Source organism: Saimiri boliviensis, chromosome 2 (genome assembly GCF_048565385.1).
Source record: "Saimiri boliviensis isolate mSaiBol1 chromosome 2, mSaiBol1.pri, whole genome shotgun sequence".
Classification (NCBI taxonomy): Eukaryota; Metazoa; Chordata; class Mammalia; order Primates; family Cebidae; genus Saimiri; species Saimiri boliviensis.
In genome coordinates this window covers 166621561-166645118 of record NC_133450.1, presented here as the reverse complement: position 1 = coordinate 166645118, position 23558 = coordinate 166621561, and the positions used below count along the sequence as shown (strand labels likewise).

Below are 23558 nucleotides of genomic sequence, written 5' to 3'. Positions count from 1 at the left end.
TTGTCATTTGAAAATTCATGGAGGATAAATACATTTTATTTAAACTGAAACAGTTGTATATTTGTGTACTCTCTTGGGATCCTGCATAATTCACAAAGGGTGGGGTTTTTGGTTTGAACCATACGTATGCTCAGAAATAAACAGCAATAGTTGTTCATCACTTCCTGCCCTCCTGCTCTCTCATGAGAAGTTGCCTAATCCAGGACTATAAGCATCTGCTTCTAAAGTTTGTATCTCAAACAGCTTGGTAAAATTAGAAGCACAGTAACCATCAGAAAATGAGAATAAAACTTTGTTTTTATTAGCAAATGAAAATGATTCCTTAAACTACATTTTGAAGAAACATTATCATAATATTTCCTTTAATTTTGCTGGAAGTAAGTAGTCTAGCTGAATAAACTATTGTTCTGGGAGGATTTACCAATGGTAACTTTTTTCCCAAATAACTTAGTATTGTAGTTTTAGGTGAATTTTTTTTTTTCTTTTTTGCCAAACAAGTACGGTAAGGAGGATTTGAAAAATATTGCACATTGTAAAGAAGGAACTAATCATCTCTAGTCCTAACCCCTAAAACTAGATATTATTAACATTTTCACATATTGGCTACCTTAGTTTTGTAATAGTTATTATGAAAAATTTCAAATGTACATAACTGCGGCGAATTGGTATATATCCGTCATTCTCTTTTAGCAACCACTAGTTCATAGTCAGTCTTGTTTCTTCTCTGGTCTTAGCCATTTCCCTTGTCCCTTCCCTGGAAGTTTTTGAAGCAAATTGTGGACATTGTATTATTTTATGCGTAAATATTTAAACCCAGTTGCTTTTTACATGCATAATTTAAAACCATTGTAAAAATAGTTTCCTTAAAAAAAATAGAGAAAGCTAAATTTCCCCTTTAACTCCCCATGTGAGGCTACTACTTCCATCCATCCACTCCTAACTACTCTCATATTAGAATGTGTCTGTTTAATTCATTGTTGAAAATAGTGAAAGTGTATGTATACATATTTTTATGTGGCATATACTATTTTTTATATTTTAAAAATATAAATTACTTATTCTTTAAATCTCCATTTCATTATTGAGATTTGGACTCTGAGTCTGTTTTTTAAAAAATGAATCTAACCCATTCGTGTTTATTGTGAATATGGATATCTGGATTTATTTCATCACCCTTGTTTTGTGTTTTTTGTTTACTATGCTTTTTCTTTTTCTTTTTTTTCCCTCATTCCTAACCTCTTTTAGATTGCTCATCTTTTTTCCTCTTGGTGTATATATTGTTTAGAATCTATTTCTGTTTTTTTTTTTTTTAGTAGTATCCTAAAATTTTAACATGCATATTTGGCTAAATTTTTCTAGTAGAATTTGAAGAAAGAACATTTCTATCCTCCTATGAATGAAATTCTTTCTTCTTCTTCTTCTTCTTCTTCTTCTTTCTTCTTTCTTCTTTCTTCTTTCTTCTTTCTTCTTTCTTCTTTCTTCTTTCTTCTTTCTTCTTTGTTCTTCTTCTTCTTCTTCTTCTTCTTCTTCTTCTTCTTCTTCTTCTTCTTCTTCTTCTTCTTCTTCCTTCTTTCTTCTTTCTTCTTTCTTCTTCTTCTTCTTCTTCTTTCTTCTTCTTCTTCTTCCTTTTTTTTTTGAGAAAGTGTTTCTCTGTCACCCAGACTGGAGTGCAGTGATGCAATCACATGTCACTGCAGCCTCTATCACCTGGGCTCAGGTGATCTTCCCACCTCAGCCTCCTGGTTAGCAGGGACTGTAGGTGTGTACCAATGCTCCTGGCTAATTTTTAAATTTTTTTTAGAGATGGGGTTTTGTTATGTTGCTCAGGCTGGTCTCAAACTCCTGGGCTCAAGTGATCCGCCAGTCTTGGCCTCTTAGAGTGCTGGGATTACAGGCCTGAGCCACCATGTCTGGCCTGACTGGAATATTTTGGTCAGAAATATTTTTACTATTTATAAATTTGTTCACAGTTACTATGGTTTCATTTATGTAATGAAAATTTGACAGATCTCACATTCCTTTTTTTATTTTTAATTTTAATTTTCTGGGGATGGGTCTTGTTCTGTTGCCCAGGCTGGAGTGCAGTGGCATGATCATAGCTCACTGTAGCCTCAGATTCCTGGGCACAAATGATCTTCCCACCTCAGCCTCCTAAGTTGGTGGAACTACATGTGTGTGCCTCCATGCCTGGCTAATTTTAATAATTTTTTTTGGTACAGGGTCTCACTGTGTTGCCCAGGATGACCTTGAGCTCCTGGCTAAAACTGGCTAAAACCCCTTCACCTTGGTTTTTCAAAGTGCTGGGATTACAGGCATGAGCCACCATACTCTGTCAGTTACCTTTGTTTTAACAGTGGATTTATGCTTTATTCGGTGGCATTTTATAGCTTTTCTCAGGCTCTAAGCAAAACAGAACTTTATGGTGTTATATTTATCAACCACATTTGGAGCTTCCCTGTACTTTTTTTTTTTTCCCTAATGTAGCTGTCTCTCTTGTAGGATTATGAATTATCTAGTGGTCCTACTAAAATTGTCTTTGCTTGTTAACTCCCTCAAATCTTTATTGAAAGTACAGTGCCCAAATTAAGGAACAAGGGCATTTTATAACAAGGATACAATGAGAGGTTTTTTGTTGTTGTTGTTGTTGGGGGGATGTGTTGATATGGTACCATACCAAAGCAGACTGTATTTGAATGAATAGATGTGTTTGAATGGAGCAAGCAGAACCTCCTATAACGTACCTCTGGCCAAATGGAGTTCACTGTAAGAATGGAGATCAGTGATTGTGCATCTGTAGGGACCAGTTACTCTATTTTCCTCTTGTTGGCTGTTTTGCATCTCCCAAGGAATGCCTGCCTCTCTTAATGTCAAGCTCTATTAGGTCTCTATCAACGGACTTGTTTTGTTGTTTTGTAACTCTGGCTTGCGTGTACCCCATTTTAGCCTCATCATCCCTTACTAAGCCATATTCTATCTTCTCAACTCTTGCTCTACCATTAATTGGCTTATTCTCTTAATATTTCTTAATTTCCCAAGAGACACTCTAGCCCATTCCTGCTTTTCATGTCAGCACTTAAATTGGCTTCCTTTGAATAAGGAGCCCAGCTCTGGTTCCCTTGGTTATGGTTGCAATAAAGGGGCAAAGCAAGTAAATGACAGCATAGTCCTTAGAGGAAGGGCTGTGGGAAGGTCAAAATCTGTGTTAGTCAGCTTGGACTGCCATAACAAATTATGTAGAGAGGGTGGTGTAAACAACAGGAATTTATGTCCGTGGCATTAGAGGTTGAGAGGTCTAAGATCAAGGTCTGGCAGGGTTCAGCTTTTGATGAGGGTTTTGTCTGTGGCTTGAAGATGGCTACCTTCTTGTGTCCTCATGGAGCCTTTCCTCAGTGCTTGCACGTAGATGGTGAGGCAGGTTTTCCTCTCTTCCTCTTTCTATGAGCCTACCAATTCTTTTAGATCAGGACTTCACCCGTATGTCCTTATTTAACGTTAACTTTCTTAAAAGACCTATTTCTAAAAGCAGTCACAGTGGGGTTAGGGCTTCAACACAGGAACTTTGGGCAACACAGTTCATTCCATAACAACTAAAGGTACTATACTCAGCTATTCAAATTCAATTAGGGCAGACATTTCTAGAACAGTCACAACACTGACATGTTCATTGTAGTATTACCATCCAGTCAATAACCAAAGCAGGAAAGGTGGGATTTATCCTAAACTCATCTTCCTTACCTCCGTATTACCATGCCATAGTACTTAACATCTCTTAACAAATCTTAATCTATCTCCCGTTTTCCTTTATTTTCCCATTCTTCTCTAGTTTTAAAAATGCCTCTTACCTGGCCTGCTTGTCCCTAGCTTCTCTTGCTTTTTGTATGTCCTCCACACCAATACCAGAGTGATCTTTCTAATGATGACTACCAAAATAAACTTCTAATTAAATCTAACTCTAATGTCTGGGTGCAGTGGTGGCTTACCCTGTAATCTCAGCACTTTGGGAGGCTGAGGTGAGTGGATCACTTGAGGTCAGGAGTTCAAGACCAGTCTGACCAATGTGGCAAAACCATGTCTCTACTAAAATTATAAAAAAAATTAGCTGGGTGCCTGTAATCTCAGCTAATCGGGAGGCTAAGGCATGAGAATCTTGAACCTGGGAGACAGAGGTTGCAGTGAGCTGAGATTGCACCACTGCACTCCAGCCTGGGCGACAGAGCAAGATTCTGTCTCAAACAAAACAAAACAAACAACAAATTGAAACTCTTTAAGAATAGTATACAGGGCCCTCAATCATTTGGCCATTACTCACATCTCCAACTTTATCTCTGTTTTTCCTTTTTTCCTCAGCCCCAATTCAGGTACTACTTAAGAAACTCCTTGCAGTGCTCAGAAGGTACCATGCACTCTTGTATTTACGTAGGGAGCACTTTCATCAGACCTTCTCCCCTACCTATTCTTTAAGACTCTGCGCAGGGATCTGTGACTCCAGGAAGCTTTCCCTGACTTCTCAGTTAAGCTTGGATGTCCCTCCTTTGGGTTTTTGTATTTTAATTGTTTACTTCTTTTCCTTTCCTTCACTTGAACGTGAGTTCCCAGGTTGTAGCATCATTTATCCAATTCTGCTACTAGTCAACATGCCAGTCATGTAAGTGCCCCATGTATGTTTGCAGAATCAGTAAGTAACAGAATTTGAATCCTTTTTAAATCCCTTGACCTTCTCTTCATTTTCTTTTCTCTTCTTTTTTTTTTGTTTTTGTTGTTGTTGTTGTTGTTGAGGAGTCTTGCTCTCTTGCCCAAGCTATAGTGCTGTGGCTTGATCTCGGCTCAGTGCAGCCTCTGCCTCCTGAGTTCAAGTGATTCTCCTGCCTCAAGTCTCCTGAGTAGCTGGGACTACTGCATTTTCATTTCGGGTAATTTATCTGGCAGTTTATAAAGGAAGAACAAGAATATTAATCAGGCACGGTGGCCCATACCTATAATCTCAGCACTTTGGGAAGCCGAGGCAGGCAGATCACGAGGTTAGGAGTTTGAGACAAGCTTGGCCAATATGGTGAAACCCCGTCTCTACTGAAAATTTGAAAATTATCTGGGCATGGTGGTGTGCAGCCATAGTCCCAGCTACTCGGGAGGCTAAGGCAGAAGAATCTCTTGAACCTGGGAGGTGGAGGTTGCAGTTAGCCGAGATCGAGACACTGTACTCTAGCCTGGGCAACAGAGCGAGACTCTGTCTCAAAAAAAAAAACAATCAGTATTTGAAGTATGTTGTGAAGTTAAGCTTCTTTAATACTTGATTTTCTTTCATTTTGGTGGGGAAAACAGAATTGATACATCTTATTTTCTTGAATACATTTAGGAAGATTTATAAATGTCAACTTGAAAATAAAAATTATGTTCATGAATGCTTTTTTGATCAAAGCCTGTAAAAATGAGGGAGAAGTTCAGAAGAACAGATGCTAAGAAAAGGCTGAGTGATTTCTGTTGGATGACTGTATGATGTTGGTGGGTACTGTGACATTTCTGTGCTTTTAGAGCTATAGTTCAATAGTGTTACCCAAAAGTAGGAATTATGACTGAAAGTGTAAGAATTGCTGTTACGGACAATTGACTTTATGACAAACTACTTGCAACTGACTACAGCTGTGCCTTTGTCTACTACTTCAGGTATTGCTGAGGCAACTATGAATGATACAAATGGTAAATTTAAATGCAATAACAGATGCTGAGCAACTTTGACAAGCTGCAAGCCATTGAAACAAGCCCTTTTAATGTTGTATTCCTTTTTCAGTCAGAATTGTTTAAGATAACTAGAAAATTGTATGCATTTGGGGCAGTTTCTCTTCATAGAATTATTTTTAGTATAAAACATATTTTCACTTGTTAGTTGCCATATAATCTGCATTGAGCAGAATGATTTGTGTTATGTTTCAAATGCTGATTCTCTACTTCGTGAAAGCTGTGCCTACATGTTACCATTACAACTTGTTGAAAAGTAAAATGATTACTCAATCAGTCCCTATTTCTAAATAATACCAAATATTCTGTTTTATTTTTATCCCCTGCTGACACTAGTGTTATCAACAAGTTGTTGGAGAATCTTATGATCAAAGGTAAAATCTTTGAGATTTATTAAGGATTAGGCAGCTCTCTCATTATATTTAAGTTTTACAGGAAGCATGAAAGCTAAAATGATTTTATATGTTTATTTTTTTTCCTAAGCTAGCATGTACATAGTAGGATTGTTAGATAAAATAACAGATGCCCAGATAAGTTTGAATTTCAGATAAATAACATTGGATTTTAGTATAAATATGTCCCAAGTATGGCATGGGACATACACTAAAAAATTATTCATTTACCTGAAATTCAAATAGCTAGCATCTGTATTTTTATTTGATAATCTGGCAACCCTATATTAAGATAAAATTTTAAAAACACAAAGTAATGCAGTACAAAGTAAGCTTATCTTAGTATCCTCCAACCATGCCGTATCCCACTATTAGTGTCCTTGAAAAAGTTGCAGAATAGTCTATGCTTTTATAAACATACACCTATCAATTTTTACTTACCTAAGCAATTGCCCTCGTCTTTCTCTGTACAAAGTGGAGCACCTTAATATGTTCTTCTGTATATTCTTTTTAATACATTTGACAATATATTTTCACCATGTGATTTTGCAAGACAGTTTGGAAAATATGCAGTAGTGTGATAGAGTTTCGGCTTTAAAATCAGGCGCAGTAGGGTTCAATTCCAAGTTCCCCCACTTAATAGCGGTGTGACCTTGAGTAAGAACGCGACCTCTCCTTTTCTCTGTTGCATTATCTGGAATAATGTGCCAGGCATGGGAGGATATTGTGGGGAGCACAAGTATCCTTCACAGGATATTGTCAGAGTCTCCACATGCATGATGGATCGTGCGTAAACTGCACTTGCCTAACATTGTGGTGCCTAACAGATACGGAATTCATTGAGCTATTGTTGGTATGTCTTGTGGTTCTGAGAGATAAGGCTATTGGAACAGATTTTAGGTTCATTTGTAACCACATAGTAATATGGCCACAAGCAGCATACCTGAACAGCAGCTAGAGGGGAACTGGTATTTTTTTCTGTACCACTTTTGAATACAGTTGTCCCAACCATTGGAACACTGAGGGCCTGAAACTAGACATAGTACCTTACCCTATATATACAGGCCTATGTTATTTTATTGTATTTTGCTTTATTGTGTTTTGCTGATACTGCATTTTTTTAAACAAATTGATGGTTGTGGCAACTCTGTTGGTGCCATTTTTTTTTTCCCAACAGTATCTGCTTACTTTGTGTCTGTGTGTCACATTTTGTTAATTCTTACAGTATTTCATGCTCTTTATTATTCTTATGTCTGTTACAGTGATCTGTGATAAGTGATCTTTGATGTTACCATTATAATTATTTCGGGGTGCTACAGCCCTGCCCATTTAAGTTGGTGAACTTAATCAATGTTGTATGTGTTCCGACTCCTACAACTGACTGTTTGCATTATCTTTGGAGCTTCTGAGGCCTAGAAGCTCAAAAGCTAGAAATAATTAAGTATAGTGAGGAAGGCATGTTGAAAGAGATAGACTGAAAGCTAGGTCTGTTGTGCCCAACAGACAAGTTGTGAATGCGAAGGAAAAGATCTTGAAGGAAATTAAAAGAGCTGCTTCAGTGACTGCATGTAAAGCAAAACAGTTTTATTGATACGGTGAAAGTTTTAATGATCTGGATGGAAGATCCAACCAGCTACAACACTCCCTTAAGCTCAAGCCTAATACAGAGCAAAGTTTTAACTCTGTTCAATTCTGTGAAGGCTTGAGAGAGGTGAGGAAGCTGCAGAAAAAAAGTTGGAAGCTAGCAGAGATTGGTTCATGAGGTTTAATGAAAGAAGCCATCTGCATAACATGAATGTGTGAGGTGAAGCAGCGTGTGCTAATGTAGAGGTCTCAGAAAGCTATCCGGAAGATCTAGCTGAGATTATTAATGAAGGTGGCTTCACTAATCAACACATTTTTAATGTAGGTGAAACAGCTTTATATTGACAGAAGAGGCTATCAAGGATTTAAATAGTTCTGAGAAGTTAGTCTGTGGCTTCAAAGCTTTAAAGAGGCTAACTCTCTCATTAGGAGCTAATGCAGCTGGTGATGTCAACTGGAAGCCAGTGCTTACTTACCATTTCAAAAATTTTAGGGCCCCTAAGAGTTATGTTAAATCTGCTGTGCCTGTATTCTCTGTACATGGAAAAAGAAATCCTGGATAACAGCACATCTGTTTATAGCATGGTTTACTGAATGTTTTAAGCCCACTGCTGAGACCTACTGCTTTGAAAAAGGTTCTTTTAAAATATATTACTGCTCATTGACAAGGCACCTGGTTATCCAAGAGCTCTGATAGATTTTATAAGGAGATGAATGTTTTTTTTCATGTTGGTAACACAACATCCATTCTGTAGCCTCTGGACCACAGAGTAATTTTGACTTTCGAGTCTTATTATTGAAAAAATATGCTTTGTAAAGCTATAGCTGCAGTACTTAATTATTCCTCTGCTAGATTAGGGCAAAGTAAATGGAAACCTTCTGGAAAGGATTTACCACTTTAGATGCCATTAAGATATTTGTGATTTATGGGAGGAAGTCATAATATCAACATTAGCAGGAGTTTGGAAGAAGTTGATTCTAATTCATGGATAGCTCTGAGGGTTCAAGACTTCAGTGGAAGAAGTCACTGAAGATGTGATACAAATCGCAAGAGAACTAAAATTTCAAATGGAGTCTGAAGATGTGGCTGAATTACTGTACTCTCACGGTAGAGTTTGAATGAATGAGGAGTTGCTTTTTATGGATGAGCAAAGTTGTTTCTTGAGTTGAAATGTATGCCTGGTGAAGACATGAGCATTGTTGAAATAAAAACAAAGGATTGAGACTATTACATGACTTTAGTTGATAAAGTAGGAGCAGGGTTTGAGAGGTTCTGTTGTGCGTAAAATGCTATCAAACAGCAATCACATGCTATAGAGAAATCTTTTCTGAAAGGGAAGAATCAATCATTGTGGCAAAGTTCATTGTTGTCTTATTTTCAGAAATTGTTACAGCCACCCAAGCCTTCTGCAACCACCACCCATGAGTCAGCAGCCATCAGCACAAAGGCAAGACCCTCTACCAGCAGAAAGACTGTGACTCACTGAAGGCTCAGATGATCACTAGCATTTTTTGACAGTAAACTTTAAAAAAATGAAGATGTGTAGATTGTTTTCTTAGACATGATGCTGTTGCACATTTAATAGTCTACAGTGTAGTGTAAATGAACTTTTGTACACACTGGGAAACTAAAGTATTCATGTGACCCCCTTTATTGAGAGATCCGCTTTATTGCAATATCTCTGAGGTATGCTTGTACCTTTTTTTTTGTAAATACATACCTATGATACAGTTTAATTTACAGATTAGTCTCTATAAGAGATTAACAACAACTAATAATAAAATAGAACAGTTACAACAATATACTGTGTATTCTTAATTCTCTTTGTTTAGGGATTTAGTACCTTGAAATGTAAAAGCAATGTTTTTGAATGTACTTTGAATATCAATTTAAAGAGCCTTACTTCTTGAGGGTTTTTCTTAAAATCTTCTATTTTAAAAGTGATTTGTTTAAAGATGTATGAACATGAACATTACGTAAATGGTGAATATTCCTGATCTTTCTTTGATAGACCCACCAGTGTTTTCTAAAATACGTAATTCTGACTTCTTCATACCTTGTCTGGACAGCTGGCTAATTTGAGTGTCTACAACAGTCTATTCTGTTTTAGACTTCATTCATTTTGGATCTCTGTTCCTTTGGTTTCAGTTTATGTAGGGCATGGTCTGTTTGAGCTTGGAAACAGGGAAGTTGAATCTTCCTGTATTCTAGAGGCAGCATATTGTAGAAATTAAATCGTGGACCCTGCAGCTAGATGGCTTGTGTTAGGATCCCGGCTCCATCACTTACTAGTGGTGTGGCCTTAGACAGGTTACTTAACCTGTTTGTACTTCATTTTCCTCATTTATAAAGTGAGAGGATTGTTTAAGTATTAAAAGACTTAATTGGAAGCATAATTCGAATAGTACCTAGCATGTGGTAGGTGCTGTCTGTTTGTTGTTGTCATTGCTGCTTCTGCATCAGCATTAGTGCTTATCTCCTTATCATATCCATATCTTATGGTTTTTTTTGCCTCTCTGATTCATCATTGTCACTGCTTAGCATGAATTGCCCAGGAAAAAAAAAAAAGAACTTGACATTCTTCTGACATCTAACTTGACATGTTAGATCTTTTTAAAGTCATGCCAATTGGCCATGACCCACTGTTATGACTCAGGTACCCTTATGTTTCCATACAGTGTTGAGATGGGCAAAAAGGGAAGGGAAATGGTAGGGTGATGAAAAGGTGACAAGAGGAATTCATGGCTGCAAGTTTAAGGGAGTGAACTCAATCTATCTAAAACATTCTGTGATTACAAATGAATTTGTTTATAATTAGAACTGAATCCTCAGGACAGGAGTATCAGGGACAGAAAGTAATCATTTAAAAAAATTCTTATCCTTTTGTCAGGGGTGCTAATGGTGAAATCCCCTGAAAAATCTCAAAAAAAGCTATACGTTTACTTTAGGGACATCCAGGCATAGAAAATAAATTCTGAAACTGTAATTTAAAAAAAAACAAAAACAAAAACATTGAAATACAAAAGAGTAGATCTCTTGTCTGGGAGCTATTTTTTTTAAAAATCTTTGTGTATTGAGGGAAGAAAAAGTAATTCTGTTTTAACGTAACTGACTTGTAGGTGAACTTTCTGACAACAGTGTTTTTCTCAATTAGGAACTGCCTACTCTGTCCTTTCTCTGCAGACTCCTGATAAATCAGTGAGCTTCTAAATCCGAGGTCTACCTCCCATGTATTTCATGAGCACTGTCTTATCTTTTTGAATTAATTTTTTTCTGTGCATACCAAAGACATGGATAATTTTATCCTTTCAAAACATTATAAACATCATTCATTTGTAAATAGAGATTCAGGTTCAGAAAAGTGACTTAATGATGGCATATAGCTAGTTGAAATTTAAATTCAGGTCATCAGACTCTCTAGTCCATGCTTTTTCATTGCTATCAAGCTTCCTACTGGGTGATTAAATATGCCTTTGTAGCCCTGGGCTCGCTTATATTGGGGTATCTTTAGTCAGAAGATTTTCCTGCCTCAGCTTCTTAGAGCAGCTGGGACTATAGGTGCATGCACCATGCCCAGCTAATTTTTGTGTTTTTGGTAGAGACAGGGTTTCACCATGTTGGCCAGGCTGGTCTTAAACTCCTGAGTTCAAGTGGTCTGGGATTACAGGTGTGAGCTACCATGCCCAGCCCTATTTTTGTGTTTTAATTGCAGAAGTTAATTATTTTTGAGGAGGAGAGTGACTAATAGAAGGCTGTTTAATGGAGAGTATTATATTCTCTTTGTAAATAAGAGTAAAAAATATCACCAATTCATAATGTTAATATTTCCCTGTATTAGGCCTTCATGAAATAATGTAACGCTTGGCTTTGGAATGCCCATCTGTATGGACTATATGGACTCAGCATTAATCCTGAGTAAATATAGTTAACAAGTTATGATGTGAGCTGGGAATTGGCATACTTAATTTATCTCATTTTCCAAAATATATGCAATGAGTGTGTTTTTAAGGAAACTGAGGTTGAGATGATAGGTCCCTTGATCAAGGCCACACTTCTATTTAGATTTCAATTCCGGGTCAGAGCTAGTGTCCTCTTTTCTTGACACAGAGGCACTTTTAAAAACAAGTGCTAGTAGTTAAGCTATTTGACATTTGAAGTGGAGTTAATGTTTCAAATATTATATTCTAAATTGGGATAAGGCAAGTCAATATGTACTGTTCTCTGTTATTAGACAGAGCTAATTGCAGGCATTGATGTTCTGTAGCTCTGTTCATCTACATCACATACATCCTCTTTTGCCAAATGAATTTTGTCTTGAAGTAACGGGGCAACTTGTTCTTTCTAAGAGGAATCCCGTTTTATCTTCCAGATGAACAATGAGAATGTGTGGTGGTAGATTTCTTTTCTCTATTGAAGGAATGACTTTCTGACTGTCTTCCTGATGATTCAGCATTTTCTATGAGGCAAAAGAGAAATGGAACTATGGGGATAGTTGTGCAGATTTGTTTTGCAGCAAAGGCTCAGAATGGGTTAGTGATGTGGATGTCAGCAATGTAGATCTATATCCAGTACTTCAAAGTATCTAGTTAAGTATTGTCAGAGAAACATGAGATATGTGGATTAGAGGAGTTGAGAAGATTTCTTTGAATGGGAAAGAGGAGAACATTATAGTCAGGAGAGTATTTTGAGAACTTTTGAAAAATTTAACACTGTGCTCTCTTTTGTTCAGTTTTTCATCGATGATTTAATGTATTATCTTCCAGTGGTTCATGTACTGCTTGAGTGTCACATTCATTTCTTTTATTCATTTTCCTTTCTTTCTTTTTTTTTTTTTTTTTTTTGACATGGAGTCTTTTTCTGTGGCCCAGGGTAGAGTGCAGTGGCACGATCTTGGCTCACTGCAACCACTGCCTCCTGGGTTCAAGTGATTCCCCTGCCTCAGCCTCCTGAGGAGCTGGGATTCAGGTGTGCACCATCACACCTGGCTGATTTTTTTATTTTCAGCAGAGACAGGGTTTCACCATGTTGGCCAGGCTGGTCTAAAATTCCTGACCTCAAGTGATGCACCCATTTTGGCTCCCACAGTGCTGGGATTATGGTGTGAGTCACCGCGCTCAGCCCACAGTTCATTTCTACTAGGTATGTGTGTATTGTATCCTCAGTTACGGGTGTGAGCCTTTGAGGGCAGGATCACATTTTCTACTTTTTATGTTTTTGCCCACAGAATTTCTTACGTGGAGATAAGTAAGCTCCTTATTCTACACTTAGTTATCTGTAAGTGAATACAAGATTATAGTGGTCTGTATTGAGAACTTCTTATGGAAATACGTTTGAAACTTCTACCATCTTATTCAAAACAGAATTTATGTCTTTTAAATTATGCAAGTATTATGGGTAAATATATACATAGAAGATAATTTTAAGTCCTAAAATGATTACTTTTTTTGTCTATAAAGAGAACTGTCTTAAGTTATATCAACAAGACTTTAATGCTCAAAGGAATTAGAGTTGTATCAAGTGTTCTTTAGAGTATTTAACTTTAGAATATAAAGTTCTGATAAAACATAACCATTCCATTTTATTTCTTTTTTCCACAGAGTTCTATTTTAATTGCTATTATTAATCATTGTAGAGAAGAACACTGAACTTTGAAAAAATGTTGGAAACTATTGGTAAGACTTACTCTTTTCTGCCTACTTTTATAAGAATTATAACTCTTCCCATTAGGATTTTTGAAATATGATGTGTTTTATATAGTGGGATTCTGTCTGTAATAACTTAGACTTAAAAAGTTTTTATGCACTAGCATTGTACTAACGTAATACGTTTCTGTATTTGGACAATTTCATTGTAAGTTTTATAAAAAACACATTATTTATAAGCAAAAATTAAAAACATATTATGGGTTTTAGTAAGCCTGATTCTGACTTATGAGCCCAATTCTGGTTAATGTCTGTTTCTGGAAAGCATCTGAAAGATCATTGCTTTTACTTGAGGCAGGTGACTGAGCTCTTGCTACTAATTGGTAAGAGATGCTTTAAGGCAGTTTAATTTCTATATGAGATAATTTAGGTTGAAATATCTAGATTTCCCAGACTCATGTGTTAATAATCTGCTTTTCCCACTGCCCTTTGGTTTTAAAGAGGCTAGTTTAAAGTAGAACCATTTACTGGTAGATATAGCAGATGTGGTACAATACATGTAATTAGCTTACACTCTAGTCCCTTACCCTGTTCCAGGTAACTCTTTGGGTATGACTAAGTGGAAACTGGATTTCACCCTGGCACCTTAATCATTATGGCAGATACCTTGACAGCAGTGGGTCTTGAGGTATAGAGTGAGAGTCAGTGGCAGTAAAGGGAGAAGGAGCTGTTTTTATGATCATGGGGATCACTATGATGACTTTTGTTCCTGGTATAGGCATATAAACTCTGCTGGTAATGAAAATGTATGTATATATATTTCCTTCACTCTCCATTTTATACTAAACCTACATACTATAAAAACTACTAGTCCACATAGGAAAGTCTTTATAGGAAAGTGGAAAAGAAAGGGTAAATATAGTATTATTTAAACCATTTTTTTATAGTCTTTATTCTTTTTTGTGCTGAGTTGCACACTTTCCAAAGAATTGATGTGGAAATTAATATTAGATTTGTATTCTGAGATACCATGGGAAATATAACCCAGAATAAGATGCTCATGTGTATCTTTATCGTTATTTGTTTTTAAAATTCTGCATATGAGTAAATATTATTTAAGTGTGTGTATGCTTATGATCAACATTAATTCATGTTTTAATCACTCTTTGTGTAAGTTTCAGATTTGGTGCTATAGAAAGTATCTGTGGTGATTCCTTTTTTTTTTTTACTTTTGAGATGGAGTCTCACTCACTCTGTCACCCAGGCTGGAGTGTAGTGGCATGAGCTTGGCTCACTGCAACTTCCGCCTCCCAGGTTCAAGGGATTTTCTTGCCTCCGTCTCCCGAGTAGCTGGGATTACAGGCATATACCACTAGCCCGTCCAATTTTTGTATTTTTAGTAGAGACGAGATTTTGCTGTATTGGCCAGGCTGGTCTTGAACTCCTGAGTTCAAGTAATCTACCTGCCTCGGCCTCCCAAAGTACTGCATTATAGGCATGAGCCACCATACCCCACCGATTCCCACTTTTTAACATTACTGTGATATGGCAAAAACAGTTAAATAGATGCACTTGTTACCATCATGAATCGAAGCAATACAGCTGAACAGTCTCCACTGAAAAAAATTTTGGCTTCACTTATAATACTCTGTAAATGTATATGTCTGTTTATGTGTCTGTGTTTCAGGGAGACATTTTTGACTCTTATTTGTGGTAGAAACTGTCTGGTAGAAGTATGCTTATAAGATGTTAGGACTATTAGGACACACTTACTCAAAATATTTACTTTTGGCAACTTTGTGCCTGATTTGTACAGTGCTCAATACTTACTTGAATTGGTTTGGTTTGAAACAGGTATAAACATGCTATCATATTTGCTGTTTAGTTTTGGAGAAAGATGTTTAAAGTATTAAAAAAGTACTCAGTTTTGTGTTTTTTGTATTCTTGTACTCTATTAAAAAATGTGTACTTTCTCTACAGTTTTCTTTTTTTTTTTTTTTGAGATGGAATCTCGTTCTGTCACCCACCCTGGTTTACAGTGGCCTGATCTCAGCTCACTGCAACCTCTACCTCCTGAGTTTAAGCTATTCTCCTGCCTCAGTCTCCCAAGTAGCTAGGATTACAGGCATGCACCACCAAACCCAGCTAATTTTTTGTATTTTTAGTAGAAACGGGTTTTCATCGCGTTGCCCAGGCTGGTCTTGAACTCCTGAGCTCAAGTGATCTGCCTGCCTCAGCCTCCCAAAGTGTTGGGGTTACAGGCATGAGCCACTGCGCCTGGCCTATAGTTTTTTATTCAGTTTAAAAGAGACAGTTTTATGCACTCAATAGAAGCTGTTTTAGGATCTTCATAAGATGGAGTCCTCATAGGCTGGACATGTGTCCTTTGAATCCTGTTACTGACAAATGCTGCTCTTTGACATAGACAAAAATCGGGCCCTGCAGGCAGCAGAGCGCTTGCAAACCAAGCTTCGAGAACGTGGGGATGTAGCAAATGAAGACAAACTGAGCCTTCTGAAGTCAGTTCTGCAGAGCCCTCTCTTCAGTCAGATTCTGAGCCTTCAGACTTCTATACAGCAGCTGAAAGACCAGGTAAGACATCATTCACCCAAGCAGGCATTCACGACGTGGCATAGATCTTGTGAAAGGCTTGTGCTTTTCTGAAAGGCTGATTTTTCTATGTGTTAATGAATAGTTAATGAAGTCATTTAAACCTCCAAATGAGACATTCAGATTCACTGTGGCTTTTTTCCTCCTAGTTATTTTTGTAGTGGTTGTTGCTGTATATTGTAGATGATATGACATTGTGTTGAAAGCTGTGTGGATGCTGAAGAATGAGTTTCTACAGGAAAAACGGATGATAAAAATATGTTTAGGGTGGTTGGCTGTAGACTTGGTTTCTCTCATCACTCAGGCTCATTGTTCATGTGATCTTGCTCATTCAGATTCGGACATTCAGTATACTTAAAAGATTTCAGATAAGCCAGGATTTGCATGTGTAATCATGTGTGTGAGGAAGGGAAATCACCTCTATTTTGACAGTTAAAGGAATAATTACATTGTCATCAGTTAGAGGAATTGCAATTCTCACTTCTTTAAAGAGTGTAAGTAGCAATTGCTTCCATGACAGCTCAGATGGTGATAAACATTAGAACTTCTAAATGTAACACAGTGCTTTTTTGTTCTGTAAAAATTATGAGCATTAAAAAGTTGAGCATTTATATTAAAATTGAAACATTTCACAATGACAGAATGAAAACTGAAGTCAGATGTTCTTTGAACTTAGTTAACTTAATCACCATCTTGTGCTTTAAAAAATATTTTAAAAATGTTGGTTATCTTCAAGGTTCGAAGTCAATCTAATTATGCCTTCAATCCAAGTTAGTTTTCATTCTAATGTCTTTAGCATTAATTAAATGGTTAGAGATGACGTGTTAGCAAATATTCTGCCTTAAAAGGTTAAAAATGAAACTTGAAGATTAGTTCCATAAAAATAAGTGAAAGAACAGCTCGAGTTAAAAAAAAAAACAAAAACCCAAAATATGGCTAGCACAAAAGAACAAAAATAATAGGAGAGAATGAATTTGTTTAATGTCATGTAACTTCTTAAACTAGATGTTTTGTAGCAGAAAAAGTAAATCAACAAGAATCTTCACAAATACTTTTCTGTAGTGAATTTCTATTTACTGGTTTTAGAAGTTGTGATCATGAATTTAAGGTGTTTTTGTTATATGTAGTTGTGTTTGTCTCCTTTAAAAGTTGTTGAAAAGATTGATTTTATTTATTACTATTATTTTTTGAGACAGACTTACTCTGTCACCCAGTGACACTGGTGTAAGACTGGCTACAAGGGAGTATAGTGGTGCCATCTTGGCTCACTGCAGCCTCTGTCTCCCGGGTTCAAGCAATTCTCCTGCCTTAGCCTCCCGAGTAGCTGGGATCATAGGTGCACACCACCATGCACAGATAATTTTTGTGTTTTTAGTAGAGAGGGGGTTTCACCATGTTGGCCAGGCTGGTCTTGAACTCCTGACCTCAAATGATCTGCCTGCCTTGGCCTCCCAAAGTGCTGGGATTACAGGAGTGAGCTACTGAGCCTGGCAAGATTGATTTGCAGTACTGGTTTTCAGAATGGATTGGCAAGCTTTTGGAGAAACCAGTATTCTGAATAAAAGCATAATTATGATGTGGAAAATTATTGCTTTTTCAGAGAGTATAAAGAAGTTGAACAGGTATCTTCTCTTATTATTATATTATCTGAAAACATGATTAGAATGAGAAGAAACGTTGAAACAAAAAGCGTGCTAGCAAGTGTGTTGGGAAATACCACTGGCCTAGTGAGATAACTGTTGAAATTTCCCTTGTAGGCAGTCTTATATAAAAGGAGTAGTATTTGTGTATACAGTGTCTCGTGAAAGGAGAGTACCAATAGGCCTGCCTATTAAACTTTGTTTTACCATTTCCAGATTAAAGTAGGATATGGTCTCTAAGACTATTTGGGTCTCACCTGATTCAGATGAAACCCACTTGGAAACTTGTTGAGCCTGAGATTAGCTACAGCATGATCTTATTATTTTATTAATGATAGGCACTGATATATTTTAAGACTACGTAAATTGTGAGGTCTGTGAATTCTGTGGGGCATGTCTTACATGTTTTTGGACTTTGGGTTTCTTGTTCACATCTTCATTTACAGAGGAAAGCTAATCCTGAAAGGGACCAAGGAAAACATCTAGCTTATACCTGTAGATTACAATGGCTTAGAGAGGTCAAGTGACTTGATTATAAGAGTAGAGTTAGAACTAGAACTCAGTTTTCTTTGGAGCCTGTCTTATATCTTCTTCTCCTTCTTTTTTTTTTTTTTCCTTGAAGGTAGAAAATTGGTTCCCTAGATGCCAAGAGTTTCTTTTTGTTTAAAATCATTAATAACCTTTTACAGTGTCTGTGACTCTTTTTAAAATCTCCATTCTTTACTAATTCAATTCCTTTTGTTGACCAGATTTTTTCTTATATGACTAGAGTAAAAACTTAAAACCATATATTATTTTCTATTCTAAAATTGAAATATAAGTATTCTAGACTTACGTCAGATTTAAATTTTCTATGTAGTTTACCAGCTGCTGATTTATTAATATTTATAGTTTAATAATTAATGAATTTGAGGAATAAAATTTGTTTTATTCTTCTAAACCAGTGGCTACACAAATCTGACCAATGGCCAGCTTATGTTTATTACCTTATACCCTACTGGTTTTCAAATATATAATTTTAAATGCATGACAGGTACAATTTACTATCTCCATCTTTTTTACTATTACTAGAAAATACGACCCTCTGATTCACCTTCTCTACCAGTCTCTTGTTTTTTAGAGAAGGGACTGAGTAATTGAAAAGCGTGAGGTATATGCAGCATATTGGAGAACATGATCATATTGTTGCATTAATGACAGATGCTGACATGCCATGTTGAATTAAGCCTACAATTTTTTTTCCTCAGATCCTTCTCATTACTTCTATTAAATAATGTTTAATTTTTTCAATTTGCTTCTTCAGTATTAAGACTGCCCTTAGAAATCAAACTGTTTCCCTTTGGCAAATTAAACACTTGACAGGTGTGTAACTGAGAGGGCAAAAAAGCCATGCCCTGAAGGGATGTGCTATTTAAATATTGTCAAAAATATTAGCAGGTCTGAGAATATAATTGATGTCTCTGTTTAACTCTGTCACATTGTGTATTGTTCTAATGCCAGCTAAAAGGATGCATGCTCTTAAACCTGAATAATCTCTAATAGCTGTAGTTCATTTCCTACTGCATGATTCCTGTTTAAGTGAAGAGAAAAAAAAAAGAACTGTGACTCTGTGTCAATGATCTGTCAAATGCAAATTCTCAAGTAGTGTCCTCACTGTCACTTAGTCATCACTGCTGATAACTACAGGGCTTAATGTGTATTCATGACAAAAATCCAGCTATTATGGGGGAAATAAACACGTTAGCAGTTTCATAATAGAAACTTGTCAGCCTTGAGGATATTGGATTTACATATTTATTCTATGAAGTTTCTCCAGTCTAGTATAGGTGGATGCTACTTTCTTGATTAATTAATTGCCTTGCCTTAAGAGTAGACCACAGGCACTAAATTAATCTTTTTACCGAGTTATCTGTAGGAAAACTGTGAATTAAAGTGATTAATTTCAATAGAAATTTAGAAGAATACTTGAAAATCGACGTTGCTAAGATTGTTTTTAAAGCTATGGCAACAGAGACCAATTCTAAAGATTGGTGAAATAATGTGGATAAGTCAGGTTGCAAAAGCTGCTTAGATAGCAAATAAGCCTCAGAGCACAGAATTTTCAGGAGGTCTCTCCTTGTCAGTGACCTTCAGACTTTTTGGAGTGTGACTCTTGTTTTGTTGTTGGTGTTTGTTTAATATTTTTAGGTTTATAGTTAATTCATTTTCCTCCCAAAAAGTGTAGGTTTACACACATATCATCTAGATGCATAATGTATATGCACACAAAATTAAGGCAGATTTTTCTTTGGAAAATTTATGATAGTTCTTGAAATAACTATAGAGATGTTGTGTTAACATAGGATCAGAGTTGAAAATCACTCTTAAATGTTGATTAGAGTAATTAGATCTTTTTTGAAAATTTTTTTATGAAATGAGGTCTTCATGACATAAAATTTTGGTTTTATATTTCTGTGTTTGTAAATTTTCTCTGATTATATTTCAAAAAGAAGTTGAAGCAACTTCTGATGGTAAAACTTATTAAATAATGAATCATTCAAATGTAAACTTCAACAAAGACCAAATAAAAATACCACAGAACTAAATATATCAGGACCTTGGATTACTAAAATTGAGTATGTCATTTAATTTGTTTCCCAGAAGCAAAGGAAAAAAAAAAAAAAGAGAGAGAGAGAGAACAGAAGGGCCATGTATTGCTCAGTGTGGGATTCAGTGAACTAGGTTTCCCTTGGCAGTGGGAGGGTTATTTCATGGAGGCTTATATTCTCATATTCATTTAATAACCTTTGTTAAACATCTAACATTAATAAAAATACAAAGAATAATAAGATGAAGTCTCTCACTATTTAGAAGGGAAAATAGAACATAGAAAAAAGCAAGGTGAATAGTAAAAGAGGAAGGAATTAGTAACTTTGACTAGGCAAATTATATTCGCCTGACAGTGGAGGCAGTAGCGTGGAAGATGGGTCTTGAAAAATTAGTTCTGCAGAGGTGGGGGAAATGATTTCAGGTAGAGGGAGCAATGTGTGCGGGGATACAGAGCAGATCTCAACTGAGGATTGTTTTATGCTCTCCCTTCCCAAGGGAAACTTGGCAATGTCTGGAGTCAGTTCTTAATTGTCATGACTAGAGGATAAGGGAGCTGCTACTGACCAGTAATGGGTAGAGTTCAGGGATGCTGCTAAACATCCTTCCATGCACAGCATAGCCTCTTACAGCAAAAAATGATTGGGTTTATGATGTCTGCATTGCTGAGATTGAGAAACCCTGGTATGGAGCCCTGGGCAGACCTGTATTATTAGAGCAGTAGATTGTATGAAGGGTATTGGCAGGAGAGGAAACTATGGAGCCAGACTGTCAAGAACGTTTTCAAGCAAGATGTGTTGTTTGTTGGTTAATCATCTTTGTTCTTTTGCATTTGTTTTTTTATTTTTTTGAAATAATACTAACTTTATCTTCTGACCCTTCTACTATATACATTATTTGAGCAATCATTTTGTTTTTTATTTCTTCACTTTTTTTAACCTGATAAAAGCATCCTAACAGGCTGGGCACAGTGGCCGACGTGGGCAGATCACTTGAGGCCAAGAGTTCGAGACCAACCCGGTCAACATGGTGAAACACCATCTCTACTAAATATACAAAAATTAGCCAGGCACGGTGATGCGCACCTGTAATCCCAGCTACTCGGGAGGCTGAGGCATGAGAATTACTTGAGACTGGGAGGTGGAGGTTGTGGTGAGCCGAGATCAGGCCACTGCACTCCAGCCTGGGTGACAGAGCCAGACTCTGTCTTAACTAAAAAAAAAGCATCCTAAAATAAAGTTAAAGTAGTGGTTTTAATTGACATTTTGATAAGTAAGATCTTCAGTTATCATTGTAAAATATATTAACTGTTCTTTAAAAGAATACTTCTTTCATCTTACTAATTCTAAGAATACAGTATCACATCCTAATTTCATAATAGTTTTTCTGCCCAAGGCTACACAAGGTAATGTATACTTTGTGTGCATTTTTTTTTATGCTCAAAACAGGAGCAAATTCTAGAAAACTTAGAGATGTAGATAGTCAGTGTGTACTTCAGAGGTTCAGTTTCAAATATCTGAGGTAAGCAGGGATTGTTAGGTGGAACACACACTATACCAGGACATTTCTGAGGAGTCTTTATTCTGTAGATACAGATTTGTAAGACTCCAGAGTTTGTGGCCAAAGTGTTGAGGTATGTTGCTTTTAAGTAGTGACAGCATCAGATCAAATCATTTCTCACATTTATTATTTTAGATTGACGGAAAAATGAGGAATTTTGTGAACTGAGCGTTTTCTTGCTCTATTTTTGACAATCAGAAGATACTGTTTTGTTTGATTCATATCTTAAAGAGAAGTGCCTGTGTTTCCCTCTTTGTTACTTGTATAAATGACAAAAAAAAAAAAAAAAGACTCTTTCCCTATAGTTGCTAATTGAGACTGAAAGGAAGATGATTCACTTATAGGTTTGCAGTAAGTAAAGAGGAGATGACTACTGTCTCCCAAGAATGTTTAGGTTAAATTATGACTTGGTGTTGGTAGGGGAAGGAGGACAGAAAGAAAGAAATAACGCTGTGATTTCATTAACAACAACTATCTAAAAATAGAGTGAAACTCTTCCCAGCTGATGGTGCTTGTGAAAATGAAAATGGTCGTTCTTACACCTGAAATAGTTTTACTTTTATGATAGAGCTTTGTATCCACCTGACAGCAAAGTGTCTGTTTCTTGAGACTCTAGTGTACATTATCTAGGAGAAGTTAAAAGAGAATGAGTGGTTCTTATGTTTTTACATTTACCGTAAAGTTTATTTACTGTAGGAATTTCAAATACTTTATTTTTGGTACAATAACAGCTTTTAAATGTTTGTTCCTTTAGCTAAAAGTTTGTAAATATAGAGCCATTGAAGGGACTAAAATTTTTGTTTTACCGTGGGCAAGAAGGCACTGTTCAAGCTTTTTATACAGTGCTGGATTAAAATGCAACACCATCTTGCTATTGGCTATGCATGTGTGTCTAAAACAGCGAATGGTGATAATTGTATGGTATTTTTGTGACAATGTTAAATGGTCTTTGGAAAAGAAGGAAAAAAATGTGAAATTTACTGGTTATAACCTAAATGAGTTTTTTAACCTCCAAATTTAAGAATAATAGGCCTTGTTTTACATTTGAGGCTACAGTTACCTTTCAAGAAGCCCTTACACCCTATAGACTTGGCTTCATTTAACTAGTTCATCAGTTCTATGAGGTAGGTTTTGTTCTTATTTTATCCAGTGAGGAAATTGGGGGTTAGCTTATATAACTTAATCTGACCCACACAATTATTCATTGATAGACTTAGGAGAATTTGAAGTTAGTCTGACCCTGAAGCCAGTCTTTTGTTGTTGTTGTTGTTATTATTATAACTTACACTGTTTCTGAACCGCTAGTTCTCTATGTTAACAAATAAATAGATGGAAAAACAGTTAATAGCATCCCTAAAGAGAAATGTACTTAAACTAAACATCATCTAAACTCAAATTTATTAAGATAAAATATGCCATGTCCTGTGAATTCTTCCCCCAGATTTTAATCATGAAGTCTTTGGAACATAAACTGGTACTTTGATTCTGGTTATATTTATAATTTTGCTAGATTTTAAAGGTAAAGTGAATGATCTGGTTAAAGATAATCGTGAAATGGAGAGAGAATGTGGCAAAATATCATCAATCTTCATGTGTCCATTCCTATATAATTATACATCTCTGTAAGGCTTTATTTTATTTTTATTTTCCTCTAAGCAGATTGTGAACAGTGAGTCAGTTTTGTCTCCTGGAAATGTGGGACTGATAGGAAAAACACTGCAAAAATTCTAACATGTTGTTTGTTTAAATTTTCAGTTTCTAAATTACTTATTTGTCTTGGCATTTCAAATAGATTAATTTACTTAATTTT

General features: G+C 36.2%; 1 protein-coding gene across 10 annotated transcripts in view; it reads left to right on the top strand.

Moving 5' to 3' along the window:
• Positions 1-23558, top strand: part of MPDZ (multiple PDZ domain crumbs cell polarity complex component) — a 176494-nt gene that overhangs the window by 15388 nt on the left and 137548 nt on the right. For all 10 annotated transcript variants that reach the window (XM_074394831.1, XM_074394833.1, XM_074394836.1 and 7 more), the window contains exons 2-3: positions 13308-13382; positions 15778-15944. In XM_074394831.1, coding sequence (XP_074250932.1) covers positions 13367-13382; positions 15778-15944 — 183 coding nt within the window. In that variant the 5' untranslated portion in view covers positions 13308-13366. The remainder of the gene's footprint in view (positions 1-13307; positions 13383-15777; positions 15945-23558) is intronic.